We start from the raw sequence: 16,162 nt of genomic DNA on the forward strand, positions 1-16,162 counted from the left end.
TTTGATGGGCTTGTGTGTTGTTTTTGTTGTCCTTTTGTTTTGTTTAGTTTTTTCTCTGTCTTATGAATATGTCTGCTATGTACTGTTGATATTAATAATAATAATTATTAATCTAATGTTACCCCCGGGAAAAGGGTGGGGTCAAGGGGAATGGATAAATGGAATTGTAATGAAATAAAACAAAATAAAAAATTGATTAAAAAAAAAACAAAAAAAAACACTGATCTGTTGCACCACTACTCCCTCCCTCATGATCATCCACATCCTCAACTAGAATAAAATGAATAACCAAGTTTATCAAGGCCGTGCATCAGCAACAGAAGACAATTTAAATCAATTAGGGTGACGGATTAGTTTCATTCAGCCACTCAGCTGTTGTTTCAAGCAGCTCTCCACATGTGCTGCCAAAATCACCTGATCAGCGACGAGTCGACATCAAGCTCAAAATGTCATTGTGGAGCAGTAAAGTTGAGTCTGTGCAATACACACACACACACACACACACACACACACACACATCTGCTCAGCTTCAGCTACAGTTGCTGATCCAGCTGTTCTGTTAGCAGCTTCATCTGAGAGCAGCTCATCATCATCATCATCATCATCATCATCATCATCATCATCATCATCATCATCATCATCATCATCATCATCATCACCACACTGACCTCTGAGTGACCTCTGACCCTTCACCTTCTACCAGCTGCAGTAACATGGAGTCACAATCAGTCGCTGCTTCAAACTGAACTTCACACATTTGAACTGAACACAGACAAAAGTCCAACAGGTCCAGTCAGTGAACTCACCTCAGAGTCTCCAGTCGACAGTTTGGACTCTCCAGTCCAGCACACACAACCTTCACTGATGAATCACTCAGTTTGTTGAGACTCAGGTCCAGTTCTGTCAGGTGGGAGGGGTTGGACTTCAGAGCTGAGGCCACGACTTCACAGTGACTCCCTGAGAGTTTACAACCAACAAGTCTGTGAAGAGAGAAAATATAAAATGAACAAGTGGGAGAATCCTTGCGTTTCAGCTTGGGGACAAACTGCAGACCGGTGCGTCTTGGGCCGGAGACAGATGAGCAATAGACAGAGGAAGGACGCTGGAGGACACGGTCAGTTTTAGCTCCAGCGTCCTTCCTCTGCCCGAAAATATAAAATGTGTCAGAATCAAACCAGATGAAAGCTGCAGTAAAAACACAGCTGATGCATCTGATGACGGGACGTGATGATGTGATGAACATCTGAGCCTCAGCTCATCTTTTCTGACTGAGTTTGACAGGATCCTCATCACTTAGGTGATCAATGAGGAGCATTGATGCTGATCTACCAGTGATATTCTGCTGCTTCACCTCACTGTAGCTGGGTTTCCATCCAAGTCGTATCGAATTTAAAAGCGGATTTTGTGAAAATGCGCAAAAAGCAAAGCGAATTTATGCCCGTTTCCATTCATTAGTGTTTTGCGATTAGGAGGAGTGCACCGTGAGATTACGTCATAAGAGAGCGTGAATGTATCCAACAGTTGACACTCAGCTGACACTCAACATCATGGACAATTTACGTACTTTCCGGACTATAGACGCACCTGTATAATCCGCTACATTTTAATAGAAAATACATATATAGGCCGCACTTGAATATAAGCTGCAGGTTTTCATGTTGTAACATGAGATATTTACACAGAAAGACAGTAGGGAACTGTGACAGTCTGCTCGCTTTTCCGCTGTTTTGGTTATGCTCCTCTCGCCCATGTGCATCTGTTTACATACGAAGCCGGTGAAAAATCAATAAGTTACATAACAATGTTACGGCGTGTGTTTGTGTAGTCTTAACCGTCATAAACAAAAGATTATGGGTTAGCGCGTTTGTGTTGCGGTGCAGAGAGGAGAGCTGGGAGACCGGGGCGTCGCTGGGTGAAGTCCAGCAGCTTCACCCACAAACTCTGCCTCAATTCGCATAATCTGTTTCCATCACAAAAAGTCGCATTTCCTTTAATCGATACCCCCTCCAAGCGTATAAACTTTTATGCGCATTTACTGCCTTTATTCGAATTTCTGGCGTTTCCATTCAAGTATTTATGCGCATTTTCACAAAATGCGCATAAGAAAAGGTGGATGGAAACCCAACTATTGATGAGTTATACAACAAATATGATTGGTCAACAAGAAATGTAGAACGTGCTCAAATCAGCATGACAACACGCCTCACTCATCACTAAAAATATTATTCCACCATGTCATGTTGTTCTATCCATCTCCATGGTAACCATCCATGGATTCTTATTTTTATTTTTTTAGAAACGTTATGTTACTCGTGAAAATAACTCACAAACTAATGCTGCGTTCCAGGCAGGCTTTTGATCCCATAAGTTACAACTTCAAGTCACGACTTACAACTTTGTAGCGTTCCAGGCAACCCCTAACTCATGTTTTTCCGACCTGTTACCCGTGAAAGTCACTATAACGGCAGTTGAACTCGTAACTTCCGATCTGTGAACTCGTACCAGATCGAACTGGTACTGTTCACAGGTCGGAAAAACACGAGTTATGGGTCGCCTGGAATGCACCATAAATCAACCTCCTGTAGAGTTCCTGTCAGCTGCCAAATTCAAATTTTAGAACAATTAAAATAAAGAAATAACCATGTTTTAGTTAACATACTGTAAAGTGTACCGTTTTAGCCAAGAGGGTATTCTCCCTTCTGTACTGTATGTGTACAAAGTCAGAGAGACACTAGTTGTGATCGCGGTGAAAATATGAATATTATTAGCCTAGAAATCTAGACGCACCCTAGCGGCAGCAAAAATATTTGCTCCGTAGGTGGGTCTAGACCAAGGGGGCAGTTGTCGGTCTGAGAAGTGAAGCTCACTTCCGCGCTCAAAAAACTGCAATCCCCTCGGATTCCTCTGGGGGCTGGTGTCAGAAGGGAGCATTCCCCATAGACCCCCATGTTAAAATCGCCGACTTTACATCCTCAGTAAACATGTTAAAAGCCTGGTGTCAGAACGTTTTTTCGTCTCAATCGATAGTTTCTACCCCCGCACACACTCTGAGGGGGGTGAATTTTTTTTTAACTCTACAGTTTTACTGTTATTAGGTTAAAATTCTGGCCAATCAGGGCGCGGAAACGTTGAGTGACAGGTCCGAGCAGCTCCGTGGACAGCTGCTTCGAGGCCAGTGGGCGGGTTCTCGGCCGGCCAATCCAACATGGCGCTGTTCAGGCCGCCATATTTGAGTCACAAAAACGACTCCCCAAAACCAATGGGTGACGTCACAGGTGCTACGTCCATTCTTTTTACAGTCTATGGTCTAGACACGAGCCATAGGAACTTTTTGAGTCTCGAACACCGATTGTGTTCACCAATCACAGCGCTCTATCTGTTTAGAGAGTCGTTGGGTGGGCTTAAGGCGATGGCGACATACATTTTAATTGGCTTGTCAGGCTAACGTCATCCTGCTCCTGCTCTTTGCTCTGATTGGTCGTAGCGCTACCCTATTGCGTGCAGAGGCAGTTTGAAAGACAGCCTTCATCCCGCCCCCTGGATTGAGCCGAGGTCTACCGGTCGTTTCCAGACTATACATTTTAGTGATATAGTCTGGCTTGTCAGGCTAGAATATTATGGCATTGGAGCTGAATATTTCATTGGATAAAATGGAAGATATTACCTCTATGTTTTTCTGTCTCTCTTTTTTTGCGATTTTTGGGTTTTGAAATAATCTGGAGTAATTGAAATGTTTGACTTTCCCCATCAGCTGTGCCGGCGATGCAGTATTAATTTACTTGGGGAAAGTCTGAGACCACGATAAAACATTAACGTCAGTTCAGAGTTCACTCATGTGGGACAAGAAAATGTTTTCTGTTGCTAGGTCGTTACTAAGGGTTGGATTATTTGCTGTAGAGGTAAACTAGGTTCCATTGCATAGTAGTATACTGACGTGACTGATTGTGTTTCAGGTCTTAGTCGGACCCCATGTATTTCCATGGAAACGGGAAGCAGACTCGCAAAAACATCTCTAGCTAACACCGCTTTGACTACACTAGATCCATGGAGGTAACTGTAGTAACCCGAGTGGTTGCCTTGTTTAGCAATAATACACGCAGACGTAGGATACCATGTTTGCTCATTTACTCACATTTGCAGCTACATACACGCATTAGCCAGCAGGCAGAACATTGTGGGTACACAACAGGTGTGCCTATTTTACCGTTTGCCTGGAAAGGGGTGCGAGTTGACGGTATTCTGTAAAATTTGTGGGTTTTGTTATTTTGTTATTACAAAACATTAGTGCAACTAACAGTACAAAAAGACATGATCACGGCGCTTGCTGCTCTCTTTCTGCAGGTGACATGCGCAGTAGAATGTCAGTGACGTAGACGTATAATCCCTCTATATTGATCATGTCTAGACTTACCGAGCCTTCCTGCAGTTCCTCACAGCTGGGATCAGTCTCAGTCGTCCCTCCTCTGATGTGTTGTACTTGCTCAGGTCCAACTCGTCCAGAACCTGCTCTGACATCTGCAGCATGTAGCCCAGAGCTGAACACTGGATCACAGAGAGTTTCTCCTTTGATCTGTTCTCTGACTTGAGGAACTGTTGGATCTGCTGATGAACTGACTGGTCCTTCATCTCCGTCAGACAGTGGAAGATGTTGATGCTTCTGTCAGGAGAGATCTTTGTCTTCTTTTCCTTCAGGTTGTTGATGGTTCTCTGGATGGTTTCTGGACTGTTGTCTGTCTGACCCAGCAGACCTCCTAACAGCCTCTGGTTGGACTCCAGAGAGAGGCCATGAAGGAAGCGAACAAACAGGTCCAGGTGACCGTTTCTACTGCGGAGGGATTTCTTCAAGACTCTCTGCAGGAAGTCATCCAGGGTTAGAGGACTGTTATTGATCAATGGAGGACTGTTATTGATCGATGGATGACTGTTAACCATTGATGGATGACTGTTATTGATCAATGGATGACTGTTATTGATCGATGGATGACTGCTATCGATCCATGGATGACTGTTATCGATCAATGGATGACTGTTATTGATCGATGGATGACTGTTATCGATCCATGGATGACTGTTATCGATCAATGGATGACTGTTATTGATCGATGGATGACTGCTATTGATCCATGGATGACTGTTAACCATTAATGGATGACTGCTATTGATCCATGGATGACTGTTATCGATCAATGGATGACTGTTATTGATCGATGGATGACTGTTATTGATTGATGGATGACTGTTACCGATCCATGGATGACTGTTATTTATCCATTGATGACTGTTAACAAGTGAAGGATGACTGTTATCAATCAATGGATGACTGTTATAGATCGGGGGATGACTGTTACCGATCTGTGGAGGACTGTTATCGATCCATGGATGACTGTTATCGATCAATGGATGACTGTTATTGATCGATGGATGACTGTTTTTGATCGATGGATGACTGGTATTGATCGATGGATGACTGTTATTGATCCATGGATGACTGTTATTTATCCATTGATGACTGTTATCAATCAATGGATGACTGTTATCAATCAATGGATGACTGTTATTGATCAGTGGATGATTGCTATCAATTGATGGATGACTGCTCGCCTTGATTCCATCAGAGGAAGGCATTGTGCTCTTCTCACTCTCTTCGTAGTCTTTTCCCAGGAAGTTCTTGAGGACCTGTGTGTTCCTGTTGGTGAAACAGTGGAACATGTAGACTGCAGCCAGAAACTCCTGAACACTCAGATGAACAAAGCAGTACACTGTTTTCTGGAAGATCACACTCGCTCTTTTGAAGATCTCAGTACAGAGTCCTGAGTTCACCAAGGCCTCTGTGACATCCAGACCACACTGTTCCAGGTCTTCTTGGTAGAACATGATGTTTCCTCTCTCCAGCTGTTCAAACGCCAGCCTCCCCAGCTTCAGAAGAACTTCCCTGTCGGCCTCCGTCAACTCCTGTGGACTCGTCTCATGTCCTTCACCGTACTTGTTCTTCTTCCTCTTTGTCTGGACCAGCAGGAAGTGTGAGAACAGGTCAGTCGTGGTCTTGGGCAGCTCTCCTCTCTGGTCTGTGGTCAACATGTGCTCCAGAACTGTAGCACTGATCCAGCAGAAGACTGGGACTTGACACATGATGTGGAGGGTCCTGGACGTCTGGATGTGTGAGATGATTCTTCTGGACAGATCTTCATCACTGGACCTCCTCCTGAAGTACTCCTCCATCTGGGCGTCAGTGAAGCCTCGGACCTCTGTTACCCTGTCAACACATGTAGGAGGGATCTGATTGGCTGCTGCAGGTCTGGAGGTGATCCAGACAAGAGCCGAGGGAAGCAGATTCCCCTGGATGAGGTTTGTCAGCAGCACGTTGACTGATGACGTCTGTGTGACATCAGACACAACCTCCCTGTTGTTGAAGTCCAGTGACAGTCGGCTTTCATCCAGGCCGTCAAAGATGAAGAGAAGTTTACAGACAGCCAGCTGCTCTGCTGTGACCTTCTGTAATGTTGGATGGAAAACATGGAGCAGCCTGAGAAGACTCAACCGCTGATCTCTGATCAGGTTCAGCTCCCTGAACGAAAGCAGAACCAGCAGACTGACATCTTGGTTCTCCAAGCCCTCGGCCCAGTCCAGAGTGAACTTCTGCACCGAGAAGGTTTTTCCAACGCCAGCGACGCCGTTGGTCAGAACCACTCTGATGGGTCTCTGTTGGACAGGTGAGACCGTAGAGACGTCCTCTCTCTGTTGGACAGGTGAGACCGTGGAGACGTCCTCTCTCTGTTGGACAGGTGAGACCGTAGAGACGTCCTCTCTCTGTTGGACAGGTAAGTCTTTAAAGATGTCGTTGCACTTGATTGGAGTGTCATGGAGGGTCTTCTTCTTGGACGTTGTCTCCAGCTGTCTCACCTCATGTTGGGTATTAACCTCTTCACTCTGTCCCTCTGTGATGTAGAGCTCAGTGTAGATCCTGTTGAGGAGGGTTCCACTTCCTGTTCCACTTCCTGTTGCCTCAGTTCCTTCAGTCACTCGTTCACATCTGCTCCTCAGACTGATCTTATGTTGATCTAAAACCTCCTGCAGACCACGATCTGCTGAGAGAGAAGAGACAGAGTCAGACAGAAGACAGAGAGTCTGACAATCTGATCAGATCATTTTCATCAGCTACAGAAAAACTACAGACAACAAAGAGAAGGTTTGAATCATCATCTTAAATGTCAGTGCTGTGTGATGGAACAATGACTCTGGACAAAACAACAGGTCCTGGTTTCACAAATGACCACATCAGCAGACAGATGTTCAGTCTCACTTTGTCCACAGCTGCTCTGATTGGCTGTCTGCAGTCCACCTCTGGTTCTGGGTCTTTTTCCACACTGGGGACAGGAGGGGGGTCCTGAAGAACCAGACTGGTCCCAGTCTAAGGTGAAGCACTGTCTGCAGAACCAGTGTCCACAGCTGGTGGAGACTGGATCCTTCAGGACGTCCTGACAGAGACCACAGCAGGACAGCTGCTGGTCCACAGAGACACCACTCCTCTTCCTCCTGTCAAGACATTTCTGGATCAACAACATGTCACAGCTCCACATCTGAGCTCTGATTGGTTAACCACCTCGAGCGGCCGGGGCTTCAGTAAGCAGAGGAGCAGACAGAGAAAGCAGAGGAAGACGAGTGCAGAGAGACGAGCTGAATGAAGACCTGGTCCTGAACTGGTCTGGTTTCTGTCTCTGTTTATCTGTTGACCTTAAATCTGGTGTTTTCCTCTGAACTTCTCTGTGACTCTTTCAGACATGGATCATGTGTTTGACGTTGGTTCTGGACTGAAGCACCCTATAATGTAATAATTTCCTGAAAATTTAATAACACCTGAAAATGTAATAAAATTTGTACTTAACTCGATTGAAAATGTAATAAAACCCAATAATGTAATAACTCAACCAATAATGTAATACCTTACTACATTATTGGGAATTTATTACATTTTCAGATCGTTTTTTTTTTTCAAAACTGATAATGTAATACTTGACAAATTGTCATACTTATAGTATATTATGATATTTACCTAAGTGAAGAGGTACCTCGGGTCTCCAGTGTGGGGAGAATACGTCAGTCCAACCGCCCAAAAGTCTGACTGCCCATTTCTCTGACTGAAAAAATTACGGCTTTGAGGGATGTAAACAGCCTAAGCAGCGGAACTTGCATCCGCTCCCATTCATTGCTGCCGTGGCGATGCGGGGAAAGACACAACTACCGCAAAACAGGTGCAATTAAACTGAAAATCTTCAGATTCCTTCTTTTAGACCTAAAATGTTAGGAAAATACACCCCCAAGTTGAATTTGCCTGGAACTCTCCTTTAAATCGGAGAAATGGTAGGTTGGACTAATGGACGCAAAAATATAGAAATGTATGGTCAGAGAAATGGGAAGTTGGAGAAAGTTGGAGGTAAGTCCATCACCCACTCAGTAAGACCAGGATGTAGTTGCATGTCCCTGAGTATCTGCACTTGTGCATATGGCTGTATGGTACTCAAGGTCTGCAATTTAACCCACTGGGAATTTATTACATTTTCAGGAGGGCTCCTGAAAATGTAATAAATCCCCCATAATGTAATAATGTATTACATTATCAGTAAAAATGTTATTACAATATCAGTCAGGACATTTTATTACATTATTGGTTGAGTTATTACATTATTGGGTTTTATTACATTTTCGATCGGTTGAAGTGCAAATTTTATTACATTTTCAGGCGTTATTACATTTTCAGGAAATTATAACATTATAGGGTGCTACAAGCTTGTAGAAACCAAAAACGTAATAACGGCCAATAACATAATAACAGCCAAAAACGTAATAATTTTGGCCATTTTAAATGTAATAAAGCCAATAATGTAATAACACGCCAATAATGTAATAAAACTTTTGAGCCAATAACGTATTAACATTTTGCCAATAATGTAATAAGTGATTACATTATTGGCTGGTTATTACGTTATGGCCTAGTATTAAACAAACCTTTGACAATGTAATAACTGGTGCCGATAATGTAATATTACATAAATATGACTGCAGTTCTTGGAAATAAAAGGCTTTTTTGTGCAGTTTGCTAATCAAAAATAGGTATAGTGGATGACATAGTCGTCATATTTATTCATCCAAGATGTACTATCTTTCACCTCTCTCTCTCTCTCTCTCTCTCTCTCTCACTTCTACCATGCTTAATGATATGTTTGCAAACGGAAGAAGTAAGCATTGTAGGCTATCAACAACCTCTAAAACATAACCAAACTTGTGTATTGAATGGTGTCTGTCAGCCAGTTTATGTTTCAGTCATGTATAACTTCCTGCCTCAGACAAACCATGTGAAATGTGATAATCCCAGCATGGCTCGGAGGAGCAATGGAGTTGATTTGGTTTTACCATTGATTTTCTTTAATTAACATATTTAGCCATCATTTGTCCAACTTGATGGTTAGCGTTATCTCCAGAACACCCAAATGAAGTTCCAAATGAAGTGGCAGCACAATTGTACACGTTCAGAAATCTCTTTCTCAAAGAAATGTTTTCTTTTGCAGCACCAATCAACAAATAGATCACTACTATAGAAACCAGCTGTTGGAGATCTAAAATGAAATCTCTGCAGGTTTCATACGTCTAACTTTGATTTTCATGTTTGAAAATTACTACATCAAAACATTGAGCTTAAAGGTCCCATTTAGATAAAGTGACATTTCACATGTTTTTTGTTTTTTCTACAGTGATGATAAAGCAGCTTTAGGTTCTATATTAATACTGTGAAAGTCTAAAGGTATGTTTGTATTGCTCCATACAGTATAAAGGTAATTTTTTTTTTTTTTTTTTTTTTTTTTTACATTTGTGAATGAAAAAACTACCTTTATACTTTCACAGTATAAATATAGAACCTATGTTGCTTCATTATCACTGCAAAAAACAAAAAAAACATCAAAATGTCACTTTATCCAACACGGGACCTTTAAGCTCAAATTCAAATAGAAAGAGAATGGTAAAACCAAATCAACTCCATTGATCCTCCGAGCCATGCTGGGATTATCACATTTCACATGGTTTGTCTGAGGCAGGAAGTTATACATGACTGAAACATAAACTGGCTGCAGACACCATTCAATACACAAGTTTGGTTATGTTTTGGAGGTTGTTGATAGCCTACAATGCTTACTTCTTCCGTTTGCAAACATATCATTAAGCATGGTAGAAGTGAGAGAGAGAGAGAGAGAGAGGTGAAAGATGAGAGTACATATCTTGGATGAATAAATATGACGACTATGTCATCCACTTACCTATTTTTGATTAGCAAACTGCACAAAAACTGCAAAAAAGCCTTTTATTTCCAAGAACTGCAGTCATATTTATGTATTATTACATTATCGACACCAGTTATTACCAGCCAATAATGTAATCACTTATTACATTATTGGCAAAAAGTTATTATGTTATTGGCTCAAAACTTTTATTACATTATTGGTGTGTTATTACATTATCGGCTTTATTACATTTAAAATGGCCAAAATGATCACATTATTGGCTGTTATTACGTTATTGGCCGTTATTACGTTTTTGGTTGCTACAAGCTCTTTAACTAACACTATGAGTGTTATGTAATGACTGAATCATCTTCAGCTCAGTTTACAGTAGAAACAGTCTCTTACCGTGACTCTGGAGGTCCAGGTCCAGACTTGAAATCAATAGGATGTCCCATTGACCGGTCACTCCTCATAGACCAGCAGGTGGGTCCAGGTCCAGGTCCAGACTTGAAGTTTATAGGTTCTTCTTTGGACCGGTCACTCCTCATGGACAGACAGATGGATCCTGGAGACTCTGCTCTCAGTCTGTGGTTCTGACCTCTGCAAACACAAACATGTTTTTATTCACATCACATTGATCACTGATCACATGGACAGTAACCACACCCCACCTTACAATAACTGTGAACTGGTCTTTGCATTGCTGCAACACACAGTATACTACCTCTGACCATGTTCTCTGATGCCCCTGTTTCTGTTTTTGTCTTTCTGTATCTGGTTTCTTACTGTGACTCTGGAGGTCCAGGTCCAAGACTGAAGTCTGGACGATTTCCCATGGACCGGTCACTCCTCATGGACAGACAGATGGATCCTGGAGACTCTGCTCTCAGTCTGTGGTTCTGATCTCTGCAAACACAAACATATTTGCATGTCTCTGAGTATCTGCACTTGTGCATATGACTGTATGGTACTCAAGGTCTGCAATTTAACCCACTGGGAATTTATGACATTTTCAGGAGGGTTCCTGAAAATGTCATAAATGCCCATAATGCAATAATGTATTACATTATCAGTAAAATGTTATTACAATATCAGTCAGGACATTTTATTACATTATTGGTGGAGTTATTACATTATTGGGTTTTATTACATTTTCGATCGTGTTAAGTGCAAATTTTATTACATTTTCAGGAAATTATTACATTATAGGGTGCTACAAGCTCTTTAACTAACACTATGAGTGTTATGTAATGACTGAATCATCTTCAGCTCAGTTTACAGTAGAAACAGTCTCTTACCGTGACTCTGATGGTCCAGGTCCAGACTTGAAATCAATAGGATGTCCCATGGACCAGTCACTCCTCATAGACCAGCAGGTGGGTCCAGGTCCAGGCCCAGACTTGAAGTTTATAGGTTCTCTTTTGGACCGGTCACTCTTCATAGACAGACAGATGGATCCTGGAGACTCTGCTCTCAGTCTGTGGTTCTGACCTCTGCAAACACAAACATGTTTTTATTCACATCACATTGATCACTGATCAGTTCTCTGAACACAGATGCATTGTGGGAAGTCTCCAGTGACGTCAGCATCCAGCACCACACACTGTAGTGAAGGATGGAAGCAACACAGCACCATCATAGACAACAGTGTAGAGTCAGTCAGACATTAAATGTGTCCAGTGTCCAGCTGCTGAACATCTGTCTCACATCAGCTCTACACAGGATCACACACTAACACTGACACACACACACGGAGAGGACACACACACAGGCAGGCTTGGGGAGTAATGGATTACATGTCATGGCGTAAGAGAAAAAAGAAGGAAACTGTAATCTGTTACAGTATCAACTTTATTTTTATCTATTTATTTATTTATTTATTTATTTACAGTACAGAAAAAAACATGTCATCAGATTGCTGGTCTATTTGATAAAATGGGGATTACTTCTTGTCAGGATTACATTTTAAAATGTTGCCGTTTTCCTCCTCCACTATTATTTTTTATTTCCTTCATGACGTCCTGTCAGCTTCAGGACTCTGACTGACCGGTGACTCATGGTCGTTTGTCACGGGAGTTTGTCCATTGTGTTTTATTTTGAAATTTACCGGCTGCTCGGTGAGTTTGACTTCCTGTTTTGAGTGATCTAATCGACGTGGATTGATGTGTGTTGGTTGTGTGATATTCTTAATTTGCATATTTTGTATTAAAGTAATCCAATAGTAACTCAAAGTAATCCAGTACATAACTTTAATTGTGATACTTGGAGTAAGTTACTGATTACATTTTTAAAGTAACCCTCCAAACCTGCACACAGGTCTAAATCTGGTTTCTTACTGTGACTCTGGAGGTCCAGGTCCAAGACTGAAGTTTAGAGGTTGTCCGTTAGACATGTCACTCCTCATGGACAGACAGATGGATCCTGGAGACTCTGCTCTCAGTCTGTAGTTCTGACCTCTGCAAACACAAACATGTTTTTATTCACATCACATTGATCGGTGGACACACACACATTTCCTCTTCTGTGACGTCACACACACTTCAGGTTTTTATCTGGTCTCTTACTGTGAGTCTGGAGGTTCATGTTTGGACCGGTCACTCTCCAGAGACTTTGATCTGTCCTCCTGTTCCTCCACATTAACACTCATCTTCAGGACTTCAGTCAGTCTGAGAGGGAAACCAGTAACACACACACACACACACACACACACACACACACACACACACACACACACACACACACAGAATCAAGACACACCCAAATCCACCGAGGACAAACTATAATCACGTCCTTGTTTGATCCAGTCGTTGACCTCCACCACTCATAGTACCCAAGATGGCGGCTGTGTTGACGTGTTGACAAGCCTGAATGCAGCATCTACGTGTATGTATCTATGACTTTGACATTAAATCCATGTTCATCCAGTCACCGTGACCTTTGACCTTTGATGTTTGTTCTGAGTTTGAAGAAGTTGTGTGGAGGTGAATCTGAGACAATGTGCTGACGTATGTACGGACTACGTCTGACTCTTCTTCCCTCCACAGTCCACACAGACACACTGACTCTCACACTCTGACACAACAACAACAACAATAAAAAAAAATAAAAATAAAATAAAGTTCTTTTCACACTCACCCGCCTCAGACTTCAGTCTCTCTCCTTCTGCTCCGTTCACTCTAAAATGGCGTCTGAACAGTTTTACCTCCTCTCTCTGCAGTTACAATCATTTATTACTCAGTTTAAAGTTCATCTCATGGACTTTAAACTGAACAATAAATTATATTGAGGAAGTCACTTTCTACAGTAGAGTGGCGCCATCTGCTGGGTAACTCCTGGTATTACACCTGTATGGACAGGTGAACTCTGACACCATGAATAAACAGTGAGCTGAGATCCAGCTGTGGTAGAAGAGCTGCTGAGAGATTTAAAGACACTCCACTACAAGTTACAGCTCAGTCTGTTCTCTGTCTTATTCATCACACATGTTGTCATCAACTAATTTGTGTCTCAGTGTTGTAACTTAACTCGCCCCGGTCTGGCAACACGACCATATATGGAAAACACAACCACAACTAAATGTAAGTCCACACAGAAACCAGGAGGATACAAGGAGAATCATGATGAACTCCTTTTAGAAATGCACTCATTGACATAATGTGTTCCCTAGCCCCTTACCCTAACCTTAACCATTACTCTTAACCTAACTTAAACCTAATTATAACCTAAAGTCTTAACCCTCAAACAGCCCTTGGAAAAAGTGAGGAACGGCCAAAATGTCCTCACTTCCCCTAAATGTCCTCACTCTGTTGGTTAAAAACTCTCGACGGTCCCCACAACGTAGTAAATACAAGAACACACACACACACACACACACACACACACACACACACACATCTTACAGGTGTTTTTCTGTGGGGAACAGAAGCTGATTGTGCTGAGTTCATCTCTGACTCTGGGATTAGAAAGAATAAATTATCGTGTGTGTAACAAGTGGGCGTGTCACTGGTGGCCAATCACATTATCAGCATTATTTTCATCCCTCTCTCTGATTGGTTCAGGACGGCTACTTGCTACAGTGGACCTGATGTGTTCAGAGGAGGAGGAGGAAGAGGAGGAGGAGTTTCTAATCTTGAGTAAAGCTTGACAGTGATTTTAAACTGGACCAACAGATCAACTCTGTTGTCAAAACCAGTTTTTGAGTCCTGGTTTTGGTTCTGGTCCTGGTTCTGGTCCTGGTCCTGGTCCTGGTCCTGGTCCTGGTTCCTGGTTCTGGTTCCTGGTCCTGGTCCTGGTCCTGGTTCCTAATTCAGGTCCTGGTTCTGGTCCTGGTCCTGGTCCTGGTCCTGGTTCTGGTCCTGGTCCTGGTCCTGGTCCTGGTTCTGGTCCTGGTCTCCGTGGTCACCTCCCTCATAGGTGAAGCAGCAGCAGCAACGAGCATCAGGCTGAGCAGCAGAAACAGGATGGAAGGTCTGGGGTCGACTGATGCCTCATTCATGTTCAGGGGTTCAGTCGCCACTCGGCTAAAGGTGCAGTTCACGTATTACAGAACGGTCTCTGACCTGGAGGAGTTATGCTGCGTTCATAACAACTCGGAGGTCGGGATTCCCAACTCGGAAATGTCCGACTTCCGACATCATTGCGTTCACGCTGCAGGAACTCGGAAGAAAAGAAACATGGATACCTGAAGGAAGTTTGGCGTATTGTTGTGGCTCATCGCTGAATACGAGAAATAAATGCAGCAGTAAATGATGTTTATTTTGGAGGAGAGGAGACGCCGCAGATGAGTGCACATATAATGTTACGGCCTTGATAACAGTTAAACGTTATTTCCAGACTGCAATTTCACACCATACAACAATCACAGCTTAATATAAACGTATTTCATAGAGGCTACTGCAATAATACACAAAAATATGCATTAAAACCTCAACAAATAACTTAAAATGTCTAAATTCTAACCGTTTAAGACGAGGTCCGCCATGTTTTGATGTTGTCGTAACGTCAAGTCGGAAAGTCGGAGCTCTGATATGATACCCGAGTTCCCGACCTGTAATTTCCGAGTTCGACGCCGTTCAATTCATTTTTTTACAACTCAGAGCTATTTTTTTTTCCGACTTCCGAGTTGTCTTAAACGCAGCATTAGTGTGTGTGTGTGTGTGTGTGTGTGTGTGTGTGTGTGTGGTGTTTTATGTTGTGTAGTCGACCAGTCTCTGCTCCTCAGTCTCTGAAACACTGAATGTTTGTTCATGTTGCTGCTGTTGATCTGTATGTGGCTGATTTGATGCTTCTGCTTTTATGGAGGTGAAGTATTTGATGAATTAAAGGGAAAGTTAAAGGTCAAAGGTCTCTCTTCTCTCCTCCCCCTCTCGCTTCCTCCCTCCCCCCTTCTCTCTCTCTCTCTCTCCCCTTCCCTCCTCCCCTCTCTCTCCTTTCTCTTTCTCTTCCTCCCTCCCTCTAAGTCTCTCCCTGTCTCCCCCTCTCTCTACGCTCCCTTTCTCCCCCTTCTCTCTCTCTCTCCTCCCGCACTTCCTCTATCCTCTCCCTCTTTCTCTCTGCCCCCTCCCTAAGTCTCTCCCCCTCTCCCTCCCTCTTCTCTCTCCCTCTCTCCTCTTCCCTCCCCCCTCTCTCTCTCCTCTCCCTCTTTCTCTCTGCCCTTCTTCCCTCCCCCTCTCTTCTCTCTCCCCCTCTATCTTCCTCCCTCCTTCCAAGTCTATCCCTGTCTCCCCTCTCTCCCTTTCCCCCTTTCTTTCTCTCTCTCCTCCCCCTCTTCCTATCTCTTTCCCCTCTTTCCTCTCTCTCTCCTCTCCTCCCCCTCCCTCACTCTCTCTATCCTCTTTCTCTCCTCCCCCTCTTCCTCTCTTCTCTCTTCTCTCTCCTTCCTTTACTGTAGT

The 16,162-nt window shown here is 43.1% G+C and overlaps 2 protein-coding genes across 2 annotated transcripts in view; both read right to left on the reverse strand.

Annotated features, from left to right (window-relative positions):
- LOC146986534 (uncharacterized) overlaps positions 1–16,162 on the reverse strand; it is a 1,046,957-nt gene that overhangs the window by 663,910 nt on the left and 366,885 nt on the right. The gene's annotated exons all lie outside the window — the stretch shown is intronic.
- The window catches only part of LOC146986551 (protein NLRC3-like), a 37,336-nt gene continuing 24,949 nt past the window's right edge, over positions 3,776–16,162 (reverse strand). The window contains exons 5-6 of the mRNA XM_085780392.1: positions 5,602–5,686; positions 3,776–3,790 (exon numbers count right to left, since the gene is read on the reverse strand). Of these exons, the coding sequence (XP_085636518.1) occupies positions 3,776–3,790; positions 5,602–5,686 (100 nt within the window). The remainder of the gene's footprint in view (positions 3,791–5,601; positions 5,687–16,162) is intronic.

This window comes from Trachurus japonicus, chromosome 6 (assembly GCF_045865225.1).
Source record: "Trachurus japonicus isolate A0001 chromosome 6, Traja_1.0".
Taxonomy (NCBI): Eukaryota; Metazoa; Chordata; class Actinopteri; order Carangiformes; family Carangidae; genus Trachurus; species Trachurus japonicus.